The sequence below is a fragment of the Chamaea fasciata genome, unplaced genomic scaffold (assembly GCF_029207755.1).
Source record: "Chamaea fasciata isolate MVZ Bird 193981 ecotype frontalis unplaced genomic scaffold, bChaFas1.0.hap1 SCAF_19, whole genome shotgun sequence".
Taxonomy (NCBI): domain Eukaryota; kingdom Metazoa; phylum Chordata; class Aves; order Passeriformes; family Sylviidae; genus Chamaea; species Chamaea fasciata.
This window is the reverse complement of record NW_027094104.1, coordinates 4,799,734-4,817,814: the sequence shown is the minus strand read 5'-3', so window position 1 is coordinate 4,817,814 and position 18,081 is coordinate 4,799,734. Positions and strand designations below refer to the sequence as shown.

At 62.7% G+C, this 18,081-nt stretch overlaps 2 protein-coding genes across 4 annotated transcripts in view; one reads left to right on the top strand and one right to left on the bottom strand.

The window, feature by feature from the left end:
* Nucleotides 1-3,783: 3,783 nt before the first annotated feature.
* Nucleotides 3,784-4,899, bottom strand: SSTR2 (somatostatin receptor 2). Its single transcript, XM_066200504.1, has one exon. It carries the CDS (start codon nucleotides 4,897-4,899, stop codon nucleotides 3,784-3,786), a length of 1,116 nt encoding a protein of 371 aa, XP_066056601.1.
* A 6,098-nt stretch (nucleotides 4,900-10,997) lies between these two features.
* The window catches only part of SLC39A11 (solute carrier family 39 member 11), a 63,328-nt gene continuing 56,244 nt past the window's right edge, over nucleotides 10,998-18,081 (top strand). For 2 of the 3 annotated variants that reach the window (XM_066200543.1, XM_066200540.1), the window contains exons 1-4: nucleotides 10,998-11,113; nucleotides 12,136-12,249; nucleotides 12,967-13,005; nucleotides 17,032-17,190. In XM_066200543.1, the coding sequence (XP_066056640.1) occupies nucleotides 12,142-12,249; nucleotides 12,967-13,005; nucleotides 17,032-17,190 (306 nt within the window). In that variant the 5' untranslated portion in view covers nucleotides 10,998-11,113; nucleotides 12,136-12,141. The remainder of the gene's footprint in view (nucleotides 11,114-12,135; nucleotides 12,250-12,966; nucleotides 13,006-17,031; nucleotides 17,191-18,081) is intronic. The other variant, XM_066200541.1, reaches the window with a different exon arrangement.

Below are 18,081 nucleotides of genomic sequence, written 5' to 3'. Positions count from 1 at the left end.
TGGAGCAGCCACAGGGAGGGGATGGAGACTCTCCCTGGGCAGTTTGGGATCGGCTCGTTCACAGCAAGGCCTCACAGGCTGGGAGCTCTCCTGGGGTGGAGCTGGATGGGCACCCGGGGCAGTTCTGGGAGGGAAGGGAGCTCTCAGTGGAGACTCCCACAAAGACAAGGCTCTTCCCATTGAGGCAGGGCGGTGAAACCCTCCGGAGACACGGCAGCACAGCTCAGGAGGAGATTATTTCAGTCCAAGGCAGCGCTGGAGGCAACACGAGGAGCTGCAGAGATGCTCTGGGAAGGCTCCGTGTCCAGCCCCAGCCTCTCCTGCCCACTCCAGCAGGATTTGGCACTGGAGCACAGCAGGGCACTGGCCACCACCGTGCCTGGAGCCAGGCTGGGTCACAGGGGACAGGGGGGATGCCCAGTCCAGCCACAGCCCCGGCTCCACACTCAAGGGCCGAAGAAGGGGACAGCAGGGATGTCTCCATGCAGGTGGATCCCACGGGATCAGGGACCTGTGGAGCCACCCCTCAGCCTCACTGGGGGAACCAGTGGGGAGGAGAAAAAGGGGGATTGGTTCCCACAGGCTTTGGGGAAGCCAGACTGGGATTTTTAGGCTCCTGCAGGAGTGACCCAGTCTCCAGGGGCCAGATCCCTGCCTCAGGCACCCCGGGGAGCTTGTGGCACACCCCAATCCATGCTTCCCATCACCTCAGAGCCGGGAAAAGCCCTTCCTGCCTCTCCAGGCAGGAGCTGTCACTAATCCCTGCTGCCCAGGGCCAGTCTGTGTGTGAAGCACTTGCAGGCTCAGTCTCTTGGCTCTGCAATCACCGGCAGAGATTTCTCATCCCGCCGCCAGCAGCCCTGCGAGGCTTTGCAGAGCAGATCCAATCCGAGGTCAAGTTCCCACTAAAATCAAGTGGCTGGGAGGGAAAACTTCGTTACCGGCGGCAGCAGCAGCAGTGCTGATGTTTATTAGTCAGCAATGAACAGCACAAGGTTTTATTTTGCTGCTTTTACAGCCACTCTTGGGCCGTGGCTGCAGCTCCCTCCCAGCACTCCAAGGCAGCACATTTTGCTTTGGTGCTCTTTTTCCTCGGCCAAAGAGAGCCCTGGCAGCCCCCAGGAGCCACCTCGTGCCCCTGCCCTGCCTTGGTGGCTTTTGGGATGTAGGTGGCAGCGCCCCACACCCCTCATTCCTCACCTGCAGCCCTGTTATCCCCACCCCAGCAGAGCCCCTGGGTGCAAAGGGGGGACACATTTCTGACACAGCTCTGAGCACCCAGAGGTGTCACTGACCCGGGCACGGGTCCTTCCCAGCGCTAGGAATTCCCAGGATTTCTGTATTTCCACATCAAACCAGTGCAGAGGGAGGGTGCTCCCAGCTGGAGGCTCCCGCGGGGACACAGTTGGGAACAGATGTCCCCCCCGTCATCCATCGGGATTTTGGTGGCAGGGCTTGCACAAGCACAGCTGGGATGGAGCCAGACACCGGCAAATCCGGGTTTGGCCTGGCTGCAGGTGAGTGCTGGGGGCTCCACGCGTCCCCCTCCCCACCGCACGCCCGCTCTCCACGCGGCCGCCTCCCCCACGGAGTGCCCACGGCTGCACTGACGCATCGCTGCGGCTGTGCCACATCCCAGCCTCATCCCGGCCTCATCCCGGCCTCATCCCAGCCTCATCCCAGCCCCGCTCCCGGCCCTTCCCGGGCAGCGGCTCACTCTGCCCTGCCCTGCTGTCGGCGCCTTCATCCCCCGGCGTCAGCAGGGAACTGCTCCGCCCCGCAGCCCGGGGTCACTCCCCACGCCGGGGCCGTGCTCAGTGCCCAGCCAGGGGACAGCCAGGGGACAGCGAGGTGCCACACGGTGCCCACCGGCACCGGAATGCCGGCACTGTTCCTCGGAGGAGCAGGAAAGAGTTAAAAGCAAACAACTGCTGACATGGCTCCGCTTTGTCTTGCAGTAAACGCCTGAGCCGTGTCCTGCAGAGCCAGGAGCAGGTACCCGGCCTGGCACTGAGCCCTTTTCGGGGAGCTGGCACGGTGGGATGGCCCAGGCTGGGATTTGCTGCAGGAGCTGGGCAGGGCCATGGGAAAACTTCTGCCGGAGCTGGTGCTCTGGGTGCAGCATGGCCTGGGGGTGCGTGGGTGAGCAAATAAGAACCCCAGAGGCGGTGGCACCTCGTGCTCAGCCTCACCTCACACCGTTTGTACTGCCAGGTGAGGGCTCTGCGAGTGCTGGTGACGGTGACACCGTCGTGGGCTGGGACAGGGCAGGGTGACCGAGCCCCGGCTGTTTGCTCCCCCGAAACCCCCCACGTTCCCACGGCTCAGCTCCGCAACGGGGGCCTGCGAACAGCCCCGGCCTCTGGCACAGCGGCTGCTCCGGGTGCTCCGGCAGGAAGCCGCCACTTCTCCCTGTCCCCTGGGCTTTCCCTCCAGCTCCTGCGGCGCTGGCCAAGGAGGGGCTTCGCTGGAGGGTCAGGGCTCCAGAGCCCCGGGTTTGTGCTGAGCTGGGAGGGCAGCCAGGGACAGGGACAGGGACAGGGACAGGGACAGGGACAGGGACAGGGACAGAGCCGAGCGCTTCGGGACAGTGCTGGGAAGCCAAATAGAGCGGATGTGGGGCCAGCCCCGCCACCCCTCACACAGTGCAGCATCCAGGGGGATGGACTCGTGCTGCCCTGCCCTTCCTCATCCCCAGCTGCTGGGAGCCCCGTTGTCTGCTCGGCCCGGTCCCTTCGGCTCGGACAAGGGTGGGGACCGAGTCCCCAGCGCCCCCCTTCCCGTCCCCATCCTCTCCATCGCCGCTGCCTCCGGCGTGACTTGCCTGGAAGGAGCAGGGAGGTGTCAGCCCAGAGATCCGCAGGGACAAACCCGGATCTCAGCCGGGTGCAGGAGCCGTCGGCAGCGCGAGGTGCCCGTGCCGGGCTTCTCCGATGTGTCCCCGCTGCTCAAACACTTCCCAGGCTTTCCCAGCAGGGAGCGGAGCGCCCGTGCCGCGGGTGCCCGGAGCAGCGATCCCGGCAGATGCGGGCGGTGGGAGGGGCAGCGGCTACCGCGGGGGGAAAAAGGGGGAAATTCTTCATCCGAGGAGAAAATCTGCGGGCAGGTGACGCCGCGGCAGGGGCAGGGAAAAGGGCTCTGCAGCAGCGGGCCGTGGCAGGGCTGCAGCAGGCAGGGTGGGGTCACAGGGGCTGCTGCCGGGGCACAGCTGCTTCCCGTGGGGAAGTCACCTCCGTGCTGGCGTGTCCCCTCCGGGCAGGGCGGCTGTCACACAGCACGGGGAGGCTCCGGGGCACTCGACGGAGAGAGGAATAACCCAGGGAAAATGCAATCCCAAACATCCCGGTCTCCTCGGGAGCGACACTCGCCGGGGCTCCCAGCAGGTCGGTGCGTCCCCGCGTTGTCACACAGCTGTGGCCTCCTGAGGTCCCCCTGTGTGTCCAGGTGCACGTGGGGCACAGCCCCAAAGCCAGCCGGCCCCGAGGGTGGCACGGGGGACCCAGCAGAGCCGTACCTGTGCCCACGGTGGCACTTTGGTGTCGAAACGCCCGCGTCGCCGCGAGGTGTCTTTGTTTTCCTGGCGAGGGCAGCTCCTCCTGACCCGGACCCTTCCCAGCACTTGAAAGCCCAACAGAGAGGAGCCCAGCAGAGGACCCCCGAGGCCAGCGGGTGCTCACTGCCGTCCCCTCGGGTGCCATTCCTGCCCGGACCCCGCGGTGCCACCCCCGTGCTGCAGCGGGGAGAGGCGGGGCGCAGGTGGGACAAGCCCCGCTGGGAGTCCCCTCAGATGCTGGTCTGCAGGTCACCGTTGAGCAGGGTCCTCTGCGTCTCTGTGGTCTCGTTGAGCCGGGACTTGTCCTGCTTGCTGTCGCTGCGGTCGGCCTCGTCCATGCCGCTGACCTTCACCAGGCAGAGCACGTTCTGGAAGCTCTTCTTGAAGTTGTCGGACAGGAAGGCGTAGAGGATGGGGTTGGCGCAGCTGTTGGCGTAGCTGAGCACCACCACGAAGTCGAACATGCCCTTGAGGACGGGCGTGGGCACGATCATGACGGACACGGAGGAGACATTGAAGATGTAGAAGGGGAGCCAGCAGAAAATGAAGACGGCCACCACGATGGACACCATCCTGGTGACTTTCTTCTCGGACTTTTTCCTCTTGGAGGAGCCCACCCTGATGCCCGAGGACTTGACTTTGATGATGATGAACAGGTAGCAAAGGCAGATAATGGTGAGAGGCACCAGGAAGCCCAGGATGAAGGCGTAGATGATGAACCCCGTGTACCAGGCGCCCGACTCTCCCGGCCAGATGATGGTGCAGCTACTCCTGCCGTGGTTGTGCTGCACGCCGGCGTAAATCATGATGGGCATGATCACCAGCAGGGAGACACCCCAAACGGCCACGTTGATCATTTTGGCTGTCCTGGGTCGCCTCCACTTGGCAGATTTGATGGGATGGACGACGGCCAGATACCGGTCCACGCTCATCACCGTCAGGCAGAAGATACTGGTGAACTGGTTGATGCCGTCCACCGTCATGACGATCCTGCAGAGGGCTTTGCCGAAGGGCCAGTGCACCAGGGCCACCTGCATGGCCAGGAAGGGCAGCCCCAGCATGAAGAGCTCATCTGCGATGGCCAGGTTGAGGATGTAGATGTTGGTGATGGTTTTCATCTTGGCGTAGCGGAGGATGACGTAGATGACCAGCGTGTTGCCGCACAGCCCGACGATGCAGACCACGAAGTAGATGAAGGTGAGGATGGCGTTGCTGGTCAGGTCGAAGTGCTGGCCCGTGGCGTTCTGGGAGGTGTTGGTGGGCGCCTCCAGGGAGAAGTTGTCGAAGGGGGATGCCGGGGAGAACCAGAACGCCGTGGCATTGGGCAGCTCGAACTCCAGCTCCATGGCTCTGCCGCTCCCTGGGCACTGCCGCCTCAGAGGGGCTGAGGTGTCATTTTCTCTGGCTCTGGGGAGAGAGGAGAAGATTCTAGAAATCAGGGAGTCAACAGAAATGAAGGGATTCCTGGCGAGGATCTGTCCATCCTGCTGCCAAGCTCAGCGGGAGACAGGCTCCCTGCAAGGGGGGGTTCCCAACCCACCTCCCCGTGTCCCCTTCTGGAGCAGCCTGCCCCAGCACGCCACAGCTCCTCCTGGCTCTGGCGATCCCCGAGCCTTTACGACTCCGCAAATCCAACCGGTGCGTCCCGGTGGGTGCGACTGATGCCCGAGAGCACCGAGCGCCGGGGGAAAACCTTCTCCTCTCCCGGCCGTTCGGCGGGTGCAGCCCCTTCCCTCCCAGCCGGCACCGGCACACCGAGCCCGAGCGGCTCCGCTGGGCGACGACCTCGCTGCGGGCAGCCCCCCACCCCCGGCCCCGTCTCTCCGCTGCGGAGGGCACCGGGCGGTGCTGCCCCGCCGCTCACCTGCTCCCGCCGCCGCCCGGCGCTGCCCGGCGGGCACCGGTGAGGCGCCGGCAGCGCCGGTGCCCCGCTGGGCTCCGCTCGGTTCCGCACCGCCCGGCTCCGCACGGCTCCGCGCACCCGCTCCCGGCGCGGCTCCGCCGCTGGACCAGCGCACCGGCTGCGCCCCGCCCCGCGCGGGGCGGCTCTGCGGGGCCGGGGCGGGGACAGCCCGCAGAGCCCCGCGCTGCCCACCCTGCCGTGCCCACCCTGCCCTGCCCACCCTGTGCTGCCCACCCTGCCGTGCCCACCTTCCCACACTGCCCACCCTGCCCTGCCCACCCTGCCGTGCCTACCCTGCCGTGCCCACCTTCCCACACTGCCCACCCTGTGCTGCCCACCCTGTGCTGCCCACCCTGCTCTGGCCACCCTGCCGTGCTCACCCTGCTCTGCCCACCCTGTCGTGCCCACCCTGCCGTGCTCACCCTGCCGTCCCCACCCTGCCCTACCCACCTTCCCACCCTGCCCACCCTGCAGTGCCCACCCTGCCTGCTCTGCCCACTCTGCCGGCGTTCCCTCTCCTGCCGTGCCCACCCAGCCTCCAGCCCTGCCACCCTGCCCCTGTCCAGCAACATTCTGTTCCCAGCCATAGCCTCAGCTCCCCCAGAGCCACCAGCAGATGGACAGGGAGATGGCAGCGTGGTGTCCACACTGTGACCCCAATGGAGGGTGGCCCAAGAGGCTTCTGAGAGCCCCAAAGTGTCCCTGGAATGCTGGAGATGCCTTGGCCCCGGGAGTTTGCATTTTGCCTCCACAGCCAAGCCAAGGCAGGTCCTTGCTGCTCCTCCCACCTGGGAGAGGTCGGGAGGTGATGCCGAAATATTTGGGGTCTCTGGGAACTCGTGCAGTACAGGTGGCACCTGCCACAGCCTCTCCCTGGAGGAGGAAGACCAAATAGGACAGGTTTGGGGCAGATAACGTCTGCTCTGGTTTGTTTGGGATCTTGAGAGCAATTAAATTATCTTTTCCTGCCCCCTCTTCCCATCGCTTGTCCAGGAGACAATAGAGAGCAGGAAATTAAGAGTGACTGTGAACAAAGAGCCCCGCGCTGACGCTGCTGAGCGCGGCCGGGAGCTTCTCGTTTTCACTTCGCCATCCACTTCCCAAGGCGGATCTAAAGACATCAGGTCCTGGAGCACCGGCAGAGTCGTTATCAGCCTCATTAATCTTTAGGAGGCAGGAAAAAGCTGCTTCTGCTGAAGATGATGTGGGAATTAATGTCCCGGTAATAGTGGGAGAGGAGGGAGGCTGTGCGGGAGATGCTGGGCCGCTGTGAGCGGGGATCGGATTTTTGGGGTGCTGCCCTTGGGGTGTCCCGAGGAGTGACAGTCCCTAGGTGGCTGCCACCGTGCAGGGGAGGAGGGAGAACAGCCCAGGAGAGGGGTTTGGTGCCTTGTGACCTTTCCAGAGCTGTTTTATCCTCTCCTGGCTGGTTGCTGTGCCCAGGAGCAGCGTCCTGACTGTGCCGTTCCCTCAGAGCACGGAGCAGCCTCGCTCGGAGCATTCCCGGCGCTGCCTCCTTGAATTTCTCCCCGGAACGGGTGACGCTGCCACGTCCCTCCCCTGGGCGCCTCGGTCACCCAGCCCGGGCTGGCAGGGGCCTCTCCCAGCTGGAGAGAATCCAGAGCAGGGAGGCAGGGGGAGCGCAGGGATCCCAGGGTGCTTCCAGCTGGCTGGGGCTGCCTGTGGAGCATCAGGGCTCCAGCCTCTCCCTGCCTTTCACTTCCACCTCACTGGAAAGCTGGGGCCAGGGAGCTGAGGGGAGCCAGCCAGTTCAGCCTGGCTGAACCCAGAGCTGATCTTCATTAAAAACCCCATAAAATTAATGAAATGATGGCCCGGTGGGTATTGAGGAGCTGATCGGAGCTGATCTCCATCCAGGAGCTGGCTGAATCAGGCAGCCATCCTTGAACCTTTTGAAGGGGATTCTTTTTTTTTTTTCTTTTTTTTTTTTTTTTTCTTTTTTTTTTTGTTCTGCCTAGTTTTGGGGCTGAATTAAAGCCCAGTGCAGAGTGTGCTCTGCATCCCTGGGTGGTCCCTGGTTCGGAGGGACGCTGCACCAGCAGCTGGTTTGGTGCTGGCAGATCAACTCCTCTTTGTCCTTTTGCCTGGGAAGCATCCACCGCGCTGAAAAGCAATTTACTGGCAGGGCTGGAGAGAGGAGGACACACAGCCCCTTCCCACACGGCCAAAATAACCCCTGGGACAGGGGCACGGGGGTTACGTGACCACAGAGAGGCTTTAAAAGCCCTTCCAAGCTTTCTGCCATCCACTCCCAGCTGTTCCACAAGAGTCCCAGTGGAAAAGAGCGCTCTCGACCCCTGTCCTGGAAACGAGTGTTGTAAGGAGCTGGGGCTGGGATGCCAACGGAGGGGTAGGGTGAGCTGGCCTTTCTCCTGGATCCATGGATGGGGCAGGAGCTCTCTGGCGTTTTGCAGGGATGAAGGAGGCTGGGCTGTGCTGGGCTGGGCTGTCGGGAGGGGAAGAATTTGCTCCCACAGGCAGCCAGCCCGAGGATCCCCGTGGATCTCTTGGTGACGATGGTGATGATGATCTCTCTTCGCAGAGAGCAGCTCTGTGCTGCCCCAGCCCCCTCCTCGCCAGCACTGCCCTCAGAGGGACCCTGCTGTCCCCCGCGGCCGTGGGGACGAGGCCAGCACGGGCAGGGATGACACTGGGGCTGGCGCTGCCCTTTCCCTGCCTTTTCCCAGCTCCAGCCCCGGGTGGCTGCGGTGGCTCTGCTGATTCCTGCCTGGAGGCGGCCTGGCCGCGGTTCAGGGATGCCCGGGCTGGGGGGAGGCTTCGCTCGCTGCTAATTAGCCAGACAAACAGTCTGGGCCATGTCCCCGCACCCCGAGGCGCGGCAGGGCCCGGCTGGTGGCTGCCAGATCTAATCGGGAGCGTCTGCAGCGCTGATGGATGGCGAGGGAGGGGCGCTGGCGCCTTCACCTGCGCCAGGGGCAGCAGCCAGACCTGCTGGGATCCAGGGCAGCATCCAGACACTCCCGGGATCCAGGGCAGCATCCCTGTGGGATCCAGGGCAGCATCCAGACACTCCCGGGATCCAGGGCAGCATCCCTGTGGGATCCAGGGCAGCAGCCAGACCTGCTGGGATCCAGGGCAGCATCCGCACCCCCGGGGATCCAGAGCAGCATCCACACCCCCCGGGATCCAGGGCAGCAGCCAGACCCCTGGATCCAGCGCTCTCAGCACCCCGGGGGTCTCCCCTCCACGCCCCACTCCGGCTCCTGCTCCTTCCAGACCTCCCCACAGCCGGTTCCTCCCTCTCCCGCCCTCCCCTTTCTCGCCCCGCCGTTATTTGCCTCCGTAATTGGTTTATTGATCTCTAGAGGGGCCGGGGCAGGGCTGGCCAGAGCCGCCGCTCGCCTTCGCGGTGAATCATGTCCCGGAGCCGCTGACACTAATGAGCCTTTGGCAGCCGCGGCCGAGATCCCGGCTCCTGCCTGCGCCTGTGCCCGCTGTGCCTGGCTCGTTGGAGGGTCCTGCGCATTAAATCGGGGCTGAACAGGCTGGCCTTGGCAGCCGGGCTTTGTTCCAGCTGGAAATGTCACGGCTGGTGACAGCACGCGCTGATCCGCTCCCGCTGCCGCTCGGGGAACTCCGCGCTCCCCCGGCCCTGCAGAGGGTCCCTCGTGTCCCTCCCGGCGTGCCCCAAGCCAGGGGAGAAGGATAAAAGTGTCCCTTTGTGCCCCGTGACAAAGAGGTGACCTCAGCCCGTGGGATGGGACCGTGACCCCGGCTGGCCGTGCCTGCTCCCCTGCCCTGTCCTTGGGGACAGCCCTGGATGTCCTCATCGCCCGTCTCGCCATCCAGGCTGGCTCCAGCCGCCGCCCCAGCCTGACACAGATGGATTTGGGTTGGGAAAGAGCCCGGCCCTGAGCCCAGGCTGCACGGAGGGGACACTGCAGGGACACACTGACTGTTCCCAGGGACACTGCCTGGTGCCAGCCCTGGCCAGGACGTGCATCTCTGCCCCAGACGGTTTTATGGCAAAAAATCCCAAAAGATTTGGGTCCTGGCTGCCCCAGGAGCTGTCCGTTGTAAGGTCTCGTTCACCCTAATGGGAGATGGCGCCAGATTTGTGCCCCTTTTGGTGTTTAAAGTGCATTTGAGGGGCTCTGGGTCTCCTCTGTCCCTGCTGGAACAGGTGGGAGCTGCCAGCCCTCCTGCCCGGGGCTGTGACACTGAGGGGACAGGCGGGGCTGTGACACCGGGACAGGCAGGGCAGTGACACTGGGGGACAGTCAGGCTGTGACACTGAAGTGTCCCTGCACACACAAGTGACCCTGGGGAACGGGGGTGGGAGTTGATTTTGCTGATGCTCCTGCACAGAGCCACCACAGCTGTCCCCGTGGCCACCCACGCGTCCCCAGGCAGGGCCATCGCTGCCAGCCGCCCCCAGCCCGTGTCAGCCGTGTCCCCGGGGCCAGCCCTGCCGGGTCACCAGCTGTCCCCAGCCCTGCCAGCACAGCCGGCCGGGGATCCCCGGGGTGGCGGGGGGAGCTCTGTGTGTCTGTCCCCGTGTCTGTCCCCGTGTCCCTCCCAGCTGGCACCTCGCCCTGCATCTGCCTGGCCCCGGGGGCTAATGAGGGCTGCAGCAATTCCCGGGCTGCATTGATTAAACCCCAAATCAGGGAGCTTTCCCGGCCCTGACCTTTCCCGGCTGGGGCAGCGGGGGCTCATCAAAGCCTGTGTCACATAAACTCACGGAGGTGTGTCTTTCTGCCACCTCCTGCTCCCTCTGCTGTGACACAGGTGGGGACACCGGGGCTGGCGTGGCTCTGTGGCTGTCACTGTGAGCCCCTGTCCCTCGTGCCAGCACGAGGGGATCAGTGACAGACCTGCCTCTGTCCCCAGCCCAGCCTGCAGTGATGGTTTTGGGGATGTCAGGAATTCCTTCATGGAATGGATTGTGAAACATTGGCGGGGGCTGCCCAGGGAGGTTTGGAGTCCCCATGCCTGGAGGTGTCCAAGGAAGGGCTGGAGGTGTCACTCAGAGCTGTGGGCTGGGGACAAGGTGGGGATCGGGCACAGCTGGCACTCGGTGACTCCAGAAATCTTTTCCAGCCTCAGTAATTCTGCGATTCTGTGACACCCATGAGTGGGAGCGGGCGGGTGACTCTGGCTGCACCCTCCCAGTGACAGGGACAGCCATAAGCGGGGTCTCTTTACCCCTGTCAGCTCTGCCACGTGCTGCTCATTAAAGCTGTTAATTAGCGAGGCTGATTACGGGCGAGGGCAGCGCGGGGGTGGCAGTAGGGGGGGCGGCTCTCAGGGCACTCCAGTGCCAAGGGGACGCTGTGTCCGGGGGTCTCTCTGCGGGGGGGGGGGGGGGGTGGTGACAGCGACACGACAAGTGTCAGAACCATCTTATCGCGCCCGCCCGCGCCGCCCGCCCGCCTCGCTTTGTGACGGGCGCGCCCGCGCCAACCGCAGAGCCGCGGGCGGCCCGCCCCCGCCGCGCCGCCATTGGCTGAGAGCGGAGGGGGGCGGGGCCAGCCCGCAGACACGTGTGCGCACCCGGAAGCGGCGGCGGGACCGGCCCGCGGCTCTGCCGGTACCGGGCACCGCCGGGTTCGGCCCCACCGCGGCTCCGGGGGGGCGGCCGGAGGGGTTCTGGGACCGACCAGGGCCTCCAGGTATGAGGGGGGCCCCGGCACCGCCGCGGAGCTCCAGGTTTGGGGGTTGCGGGGGTCCTGGTAGCGGCCAGGGCATTTGGGGGCTCCGCATTTGGGGGGTTCAGGGGTGCTGGGGTGGGTCACGGGCTGTGGGGCTCTGGGTTTGGGGGGTTCAGAGGTCCTGGGACAGGGCAGGGGCTCAGGGGTGTCCGGGATTGCGGGGTCCGGGCGTCCTGGGGCTGGCCCGGGGGGTCCGGGTTTGGGGCGCTCGGGGGTCTGGTGGCCTTGGGTTTGGGGGGTTTGGGGATCCAGGGACCGGCCGGGGCTCCTGGTTTGGAGGATTCGGTGGTGCTGGGCCCGGGGGTGCGGGGTGACAGGGGGGACCTCCGGGTGTAGGGTTGGGGGGGACTTGGGGGTGTTTGGGTGCTCCTGGGTGGGCTGTAGGACCCCCTGGAGAAAGGGGGAATCTTCCTGGGGGCCTCGGGGGGTCTGCGGGGAAACCAGCGGGGTCAGAGCTGGGCACGCACCTGCAGGGCTTGGGACGAGGCTGGGACAGCCTTTGGAGCTGACACTGGGCTGTGTGTATTTGTTACACATTTCCACACAAACCCGTCAATCCCTGTGTGTTCGATCTGTTGACGTGTCAGTGTGTCCGTGCACGCGTGTGTGGTCGGTTTATTCACCTCTCTTTCCAGCCCGGGTGTATTTCCATGGCACTGCTGCTCCCTGGGTTTTTTTCCCCCTTTTTCCCCCCCTGGTGCCGGGAGCAGCTGCTGTGGGGGTCTTCACCTTTCCCCCCCAGTAAAACTGGCCTGGGGACACAAAAAAGGGCTCAGGGCGAGTTCGGAGCCCCCAACCCCGCCGGGGCCGTGCTCCAGGTGGGATGTGCCGCATCCCCTGAGCTCGGCTTAAACCGCCAAGCCTGGCCTAAGGGGAGAGAGGCGCTCAGAGGGCTGGTGGCCGAGCTGGCTGCGGTGCAGGGGGGTTCGGGTGGGATTTGGGGGTTCCGTGGCCCTTTTGCCGAGGCTGCCGCTGTCTCCTAGGGCAGCATGATCGCGGGGCTGGGGCCGGTGCTGCAGGCGGGGCTGGGCACGGCGCTGACCTGGGCGCTGACGGCGGCGGGCTCGGCGCTGGTGTTCGTGTTCTCCAGCGGGCAGGTCAGTGCTGCCACCCCCCCGGGCTCGGCCTGCGTGCCCCCGGCCCCCAGGAGCAACGGGAGGGGAAAATCCAGCTCCTTTCCCAACACACGGAGGGGCAGGAAATCCAATTGCTGAGCCTGGGCTGTGGAATGTGCTCCTGGGGCTCTGCCCCGGGAACAGCAGCTCCCCTGCCTCCAACCTGGTTTTGTTTCCAGGGCAGGATTTGGGTCACTCTGTGCTCACAGCTGAGCTTTAAGTCATCCTGGAGCCAAAATTAGAGGCCCCCTCCTTCGCCAGGGTGTTCCAAATGGCCCAGATGGGTTTATTATTTATGCCTCGGTCTTGTGATGATTTATTCAGGAGGTGGCTGCGAAGCGAGGCTCCCTTTGGAGGAGCACTTTGGTTTTCTGCCTTGGGGAAGGGCTAAAAAACCTGCCCTGGGTGTACCAGGGGCACCTTCACTGTCCCAGGCTGCTCCAAACCCGGCCTTGGGCACTGCCAGGAATCCAGGGCAGCCACAGCTGCTCTGGGCGCCCTGTGCCAGGGCCTGCCCACCTCCCAGGGAACAATTCCTCCCCCAAATCTCCCCCAGCCCTGTCCTCTGGCATTGGGAAGCCATTCCCTCATGTCCAAAGTCCCTCTCCAGCCTGGTGACCCCTTTCCCATCTCCCCAGCACTGTGGGCGATGGTTTCACCAGGAGTTCAAGGTGATTTGTGTTTGGTTTTATTTTCCAGAGGCGGATCCTCGATGGGAGCTTGGGCTTTGCTGCAGGGGTGAGTGCATCCTCCTCCTCCTCCTCCCCCTCCGGTGTTCTCTGCCTCCCCACGCTTGGTTTGGTTGCCCACTGGAGTTCACTGACGGATAATTCCCCCAGGGCAGGGCTGTGGCTCAGTCTCCTCCTGGCTGAGGGTGGAGGTGGCACCGGGACAGTCACGGGGACACCGAGCTGCCCACGCTGCCTTTGCCTCCCTGCAGTCAAACCCTCCTCGTTCCCTCGGGGTTCTGGAGCCCTGGAGATGGGCAGGAGGTTGTGCTGGGGGCTGCTGGGCCTGCCTGACTCCGTGCTTTACACCCTGGGGAGGAGAGGGGAGACAGAGCTGCAGCTCTCTGTGAAAGCTGCACGTGGAATGTGGGGATCCTTGTGGCTTTTCCTGAGGGAAAACCTGGGAATGTGGGGCTGCTACTGCCCGGGTGGGAAGCAGTGAGGCTCATCCAGCCTCATTAAATCACCTTTGCTTCCCGCATTAGAGATCCAGTCCAGCTGCTAAACGCCAGCCTGCAGGTGCTGGAGCACACCTGGGCTGTGCTCTGCAGGGAAATTCCCTTTCCCACCCGTGGGGAGGGGTCACCTGGGCTCTTCCAGCTCCCCCTGGCTGCGTCCTGCCCGGGCAGGTGGCACCTGGCCGCCGTGCTGGGGGACAGCAGCTGGGTTTGCTCCCTGCAGGATCAGGGTTGTTCACCCTGGTGTGCTGGGAGGGGATCCCTGTGCTGCCATTTCTCCAGGGATCCCGTCAGGACTAGGAGCTGCTGTCCTTGCTGTGGCCACCACGTCACCAGAGCTGCCAGCAGCTCTGAGTCAGCCCTGCCTGGCCCAGGTGTGGCTCAGGAAGCAGAACTCCTGCAAACATTTGCTTTTCCCTCTGCTCTTTCAGCTGGCAGTGCTCGGAGCTGGCAGGGGGAGTTGTGCCTGGGGTGCTGCAGTGCCTGGAGGGGACAGGGAGCCCTGGTGACAGCTGGGACAGGCAGTGAGGGAGTTTTAACTTTCCCAGCTGGCCAGTGTTGCCATTCCTTGGCCAACAGCTGGATCTCCATCTTTTCTTTGCCTGGAAGGGTTTAACAGCACCAGGAACCTTTTCCTGCCCCTTTTTTCCTCCCCTCTTTTCCTGGTGCTTGTGGTTGGTGGTTTTGCCACAAGTCCGTGGAGGAGCTGGAGGAGAAATCACCTCCTGCCCCATCCCTCTGCTGAGGGGGACTGTGCAAACTGCCCTCCCCTGAGTGCTGCTGGAGCTGGGCTGGTTCTTCTCCCCCCTGCTGAACATCTCCCCGCTCCGGGGGGAAGCGAAATAAATCCTGGGTGAATTGGAAACGTCTGAGCCAGGAGGAGGACGTGGGACAGGGATGTCCCTGCGGCCTCAGGGAGGCTGGCCTGGCCTGCAGGGAGGTGTTTTGGGATCCAGAACATCCCTGCAGAGGCTCCAGCTGAGCTGGGGGTGCTGGGCACGGGGTTAAGTTGAGCTGGGGTGCACTGGGAGAGTCCTGGGTGTACTGGGAGCATCCTCCAGCTGGCCCTGCTGGTGGCACAGGTGTCACCTGGGCTTGGTGGCACCTGGGAGTGCAGCTGGGTCCTCGTGGTGGTGTGGGGAGCTGAGCTCCCTCCAGCCCTGCCCATCCTGCCCATCTTTGCCTTTTCCCTGTCTGGAGCTCCCAGCTAATGCCGGCGTTGCATGCAGGAGCCTCCGAGGTGATGTGTTTCCATAGAGACAAAGCTTTGCTTGCTGGGGCATCTGATGTGAAATTCTGCCTTTTCTCTTAAATCTTCATATCCTTAAATGAGATTTTTTTTTTTTAAATTTTTTTTTCTCCCCCAGCTGTTCTCTGTGGTGCTGCAGGGCTGAGCGCAGCCAGCAGGAACAGACACCTGCAGCCCCCTTTGCCTGCAGCCTGGCACAGCTTTTCCTCTGGCTGGGCTGGAGTTTGGGTTTGCCCTGTCCCAGGTGGAGCAGGGAATTGCCCAGCCACGCTCCTCAGCCCTCCCCAGGGATTAAATATTCCCTTTAAACAGCATCAGGGATTCCCAGGGCTCTGCTGAGGCTGCTCCTCGTTGTTGGAGCTTTAATGAGGCCAAGTGGAAAAGTTTGGCAAGGAAAGTGCCATCATCTTCCTCCTGCCTTTTCCCAGATTTCCTGCTCCCCACCTTCCCCTTGGTGTTCCCCTTCTCATCCCAGGGATTCCACAGGAGCCTGGCCAGGCCTTCCTGCTTTAATGAGGGATTTAATTGTGGCCCAGCAGGGTGGGTGGGAAGGTCGTGGCTCTGTTTATTCTGAACTTGCAGATCAAAGCTCCTGTGTGGCTCCACAGCCACGGGGGTTGAGCTGGATCCCTGCCTGTGGGGGGGCTGAGGAGAGCTTGGAGCCCAGAATTTTGGGGATTCCTGCACTGGATCCCTGTGGAAGGAGATGCCCAGTCCTGGGAGAGGTGTTTGGCTTGAAATCCTGCTGTGCTTGAAGGGATTCCCAGCAGAGTGAGGGCAGGGATCTGGATTCATTTCCTGTGGTTGGTTTTTTTGTCTCCTGTCCCACTGCTGGAGCCCAGGGAAGGGTTTGGGCTCCCCCAGTGATGCTCTAACTCACCTTTACATCACTCAGCTGCCTCCTGCCTGTTCAGTTTTCCCAGGAACTGATGCATTTATGGCATTTTTGCATCTCTGGAGCACAAAGGCTGTGAAAACGCCCCAAATCCACCTTGGCAGGAGCAGGGGGTCCCTGGCTGGGTGGGAAGGGGTGGAAAGTCCTGCCCTCTGCCCGGGTGGCTCCAGGTTTATTGATCTTTTCCCCTTTTATTCCTGCCTTTGCCACCAGCTGGCTCAGTGACATTGGGATTTGGGTTGGGCAGAGCTTTGGGATCAGTGTGGATTTGTCACCCGAGCGGGGCTGTTGGCAGAAATCCTCCCCCTTTTGTCACTGCTGGCATCAGCTGAACCAGAGCTCTGCCCTGGCCGGGCAGGAGCTCTCTGCTCCAGGCAATCCCAAATCCAGGTGTCCCTAAATCCCACCCTGAGCTCGGGGCTGGGCTGAGGGGGAGCTGCTGACGGACTCCTCCGTGGGTCCTTTGCAGCTCGGAATGCTCCGTAAATCCGTGCCAGTGACTTCCAGCACCTGGGGTTATGGGATTGGCCTGCATAACACAGGGGAAGAAATCACTTTTCCTTCAGCTTGGGCTGACTCGGAGCTGTGGCATCACCTCCCTGGGAGCCCCGATCCTGGCGGGATCCTGGGAGCTGCCAGGATCCGGAGGCTGAGCTCTGTCAGGGCTCTGTTTGCCGTGGGGAAATGATATCTTAACATGAGCTGACAACATAATTCTCCAGAGCCTTTCCCTGTTGCCTGTGTTTCCACGCTGGGGTGTGTGGTTGTTTTTTAAAGGAGGTGGCATTTGAAATATGAGGTTTGACAGCCGTGCTTAAGCCTGACATGACAACCCTCGTTCTTCTTACTCACAGCGAGCTCAGATTTACGCAACCCCCCGGGGACTGGTGTCTGCAGCACAGGCAGCTCCTTCCTCCCCTCTCGAGCAGGGGCTGGGCATGGCAGAGTTCGCTCCCAGTCCTCCCTGGGCAGCAGCTCCTCTTTAGTGCCTTTGAGCTGGAGGAGAGGAGCTTTGGCTTGGAAATTGGGAATTGTTGCCTGTGGGGGTGTTGGGATGCTGGCACAGGGTGCCCAGAGCAGCTGTGGCTGTTCCTGGATCCCTGGTGGTGCCCAAGGCCAGGTTGGACAGTGGGAGGTGTCCCTGCCCATGGTGGCACTGAGTGGGCTCTGGGGCCTTTTCCAGCCCAGACCATCCTGGGATTCTGAGCATCCTGCAAAGGGAAATTCCTGGGGGCTGCTGGGCAGAGAGTTGGGGTCCTGTTTCCCACAGCACCCTCCTGCTGCAGCCTCTGGGGTCCCTTTTATCCTTCCCACGGGATCCTGCTCCTGCACCCAATTCTCCACTGGAATTTCAGCTTCTGTCTCCAGTTCCCCATTGGAATTTCAGCTTCCCTTCTGTCTCCTGGGATCTCACCACTCCCCTTCTGTCCCCAGGTCATGCTGGCAGCGTCCTACTGGTCCCTGCTGGCCCCAGCCATCGAGATGGCCGAGGAATCCGGAGCCTTTGGAGCCTTCTCCTTCTTCCCAGTGGCTGCAGGCTTTGCCCTGGGAGCAGCGTTTGTTTATGGGGCTGACCTGCTGATCCCAGAGCTGGTGAGTGGGAATTCCTGACCTGGGGGCTCATCCCAGTGCTGATCAGTGGGAATTCCTGTGCTGCTGAGTGGGAATTCCTGACCTGGGGGCTGATCCCAGAGCTGCTGAGGTGGGAATTCCCAGGCTGGGAGCTTCTGCCCTTCCTCCAGCTGTAAGGAAGAGCAGTTTCCTGCAGGACAGGGATGGATTTCTCTCCCAGATTTGAGGAATCTGTGATTTCCCTGAGCCCTGGCAGTGCTGGATGCAGCTTTAGACTTGCTGAGCTCAGGTTTTGTTTAAATCTTCCTGTTTTTCCCCCTCCTCTCGCTTCTGCTTCTGTTCTTTTTGCTGGCAAAGCTCCTCCAACAGCTCAGGTGTGACCTCGTGTCCCAGCCCTGGGGCTCCATTTGCAGAGCTCCCAAACCCTGGGAGTGCTGCACAACCCAAGGCAGCAGCCCAAGACTGCTGTTAAAAATAGAAATAAATATCATTTATATAATAATACAAATTATATTTATGTAGAATGAGCTGGTGGATTTCTGCAGCTGAAAACACGGGAATGGCGCAGGCAGCGAAGAGACTTCCAATGGGATTCTGAAATGTTCCGATTCAGTTCAGTGGGATTTTATCGGCCTGTGGCTGTGAGGAAGGAGTGGGAGGTTTTAAGGAGTCTGGAGCACCAGCCTTCCCCCTTCCCTGGCTTTTGGAGCCTCTCCTGACAGGAGGAGAATTGCTGGATGTTGTGGTGCCAGAGGATGGAATGTCAGTGGTGGGAATTATTGTCCTCTCCTCGCCCTCTGCCCGCCCTGTCCCGGCTTTTTGGGGCTCCCAAAGGCTCTGCAGGGTTCACAGGGTGCCCAGGAGCTGCTGGGGGATCCCTTGGGAGCTGTTTGGCTCCGAGCTCTGCCTTTT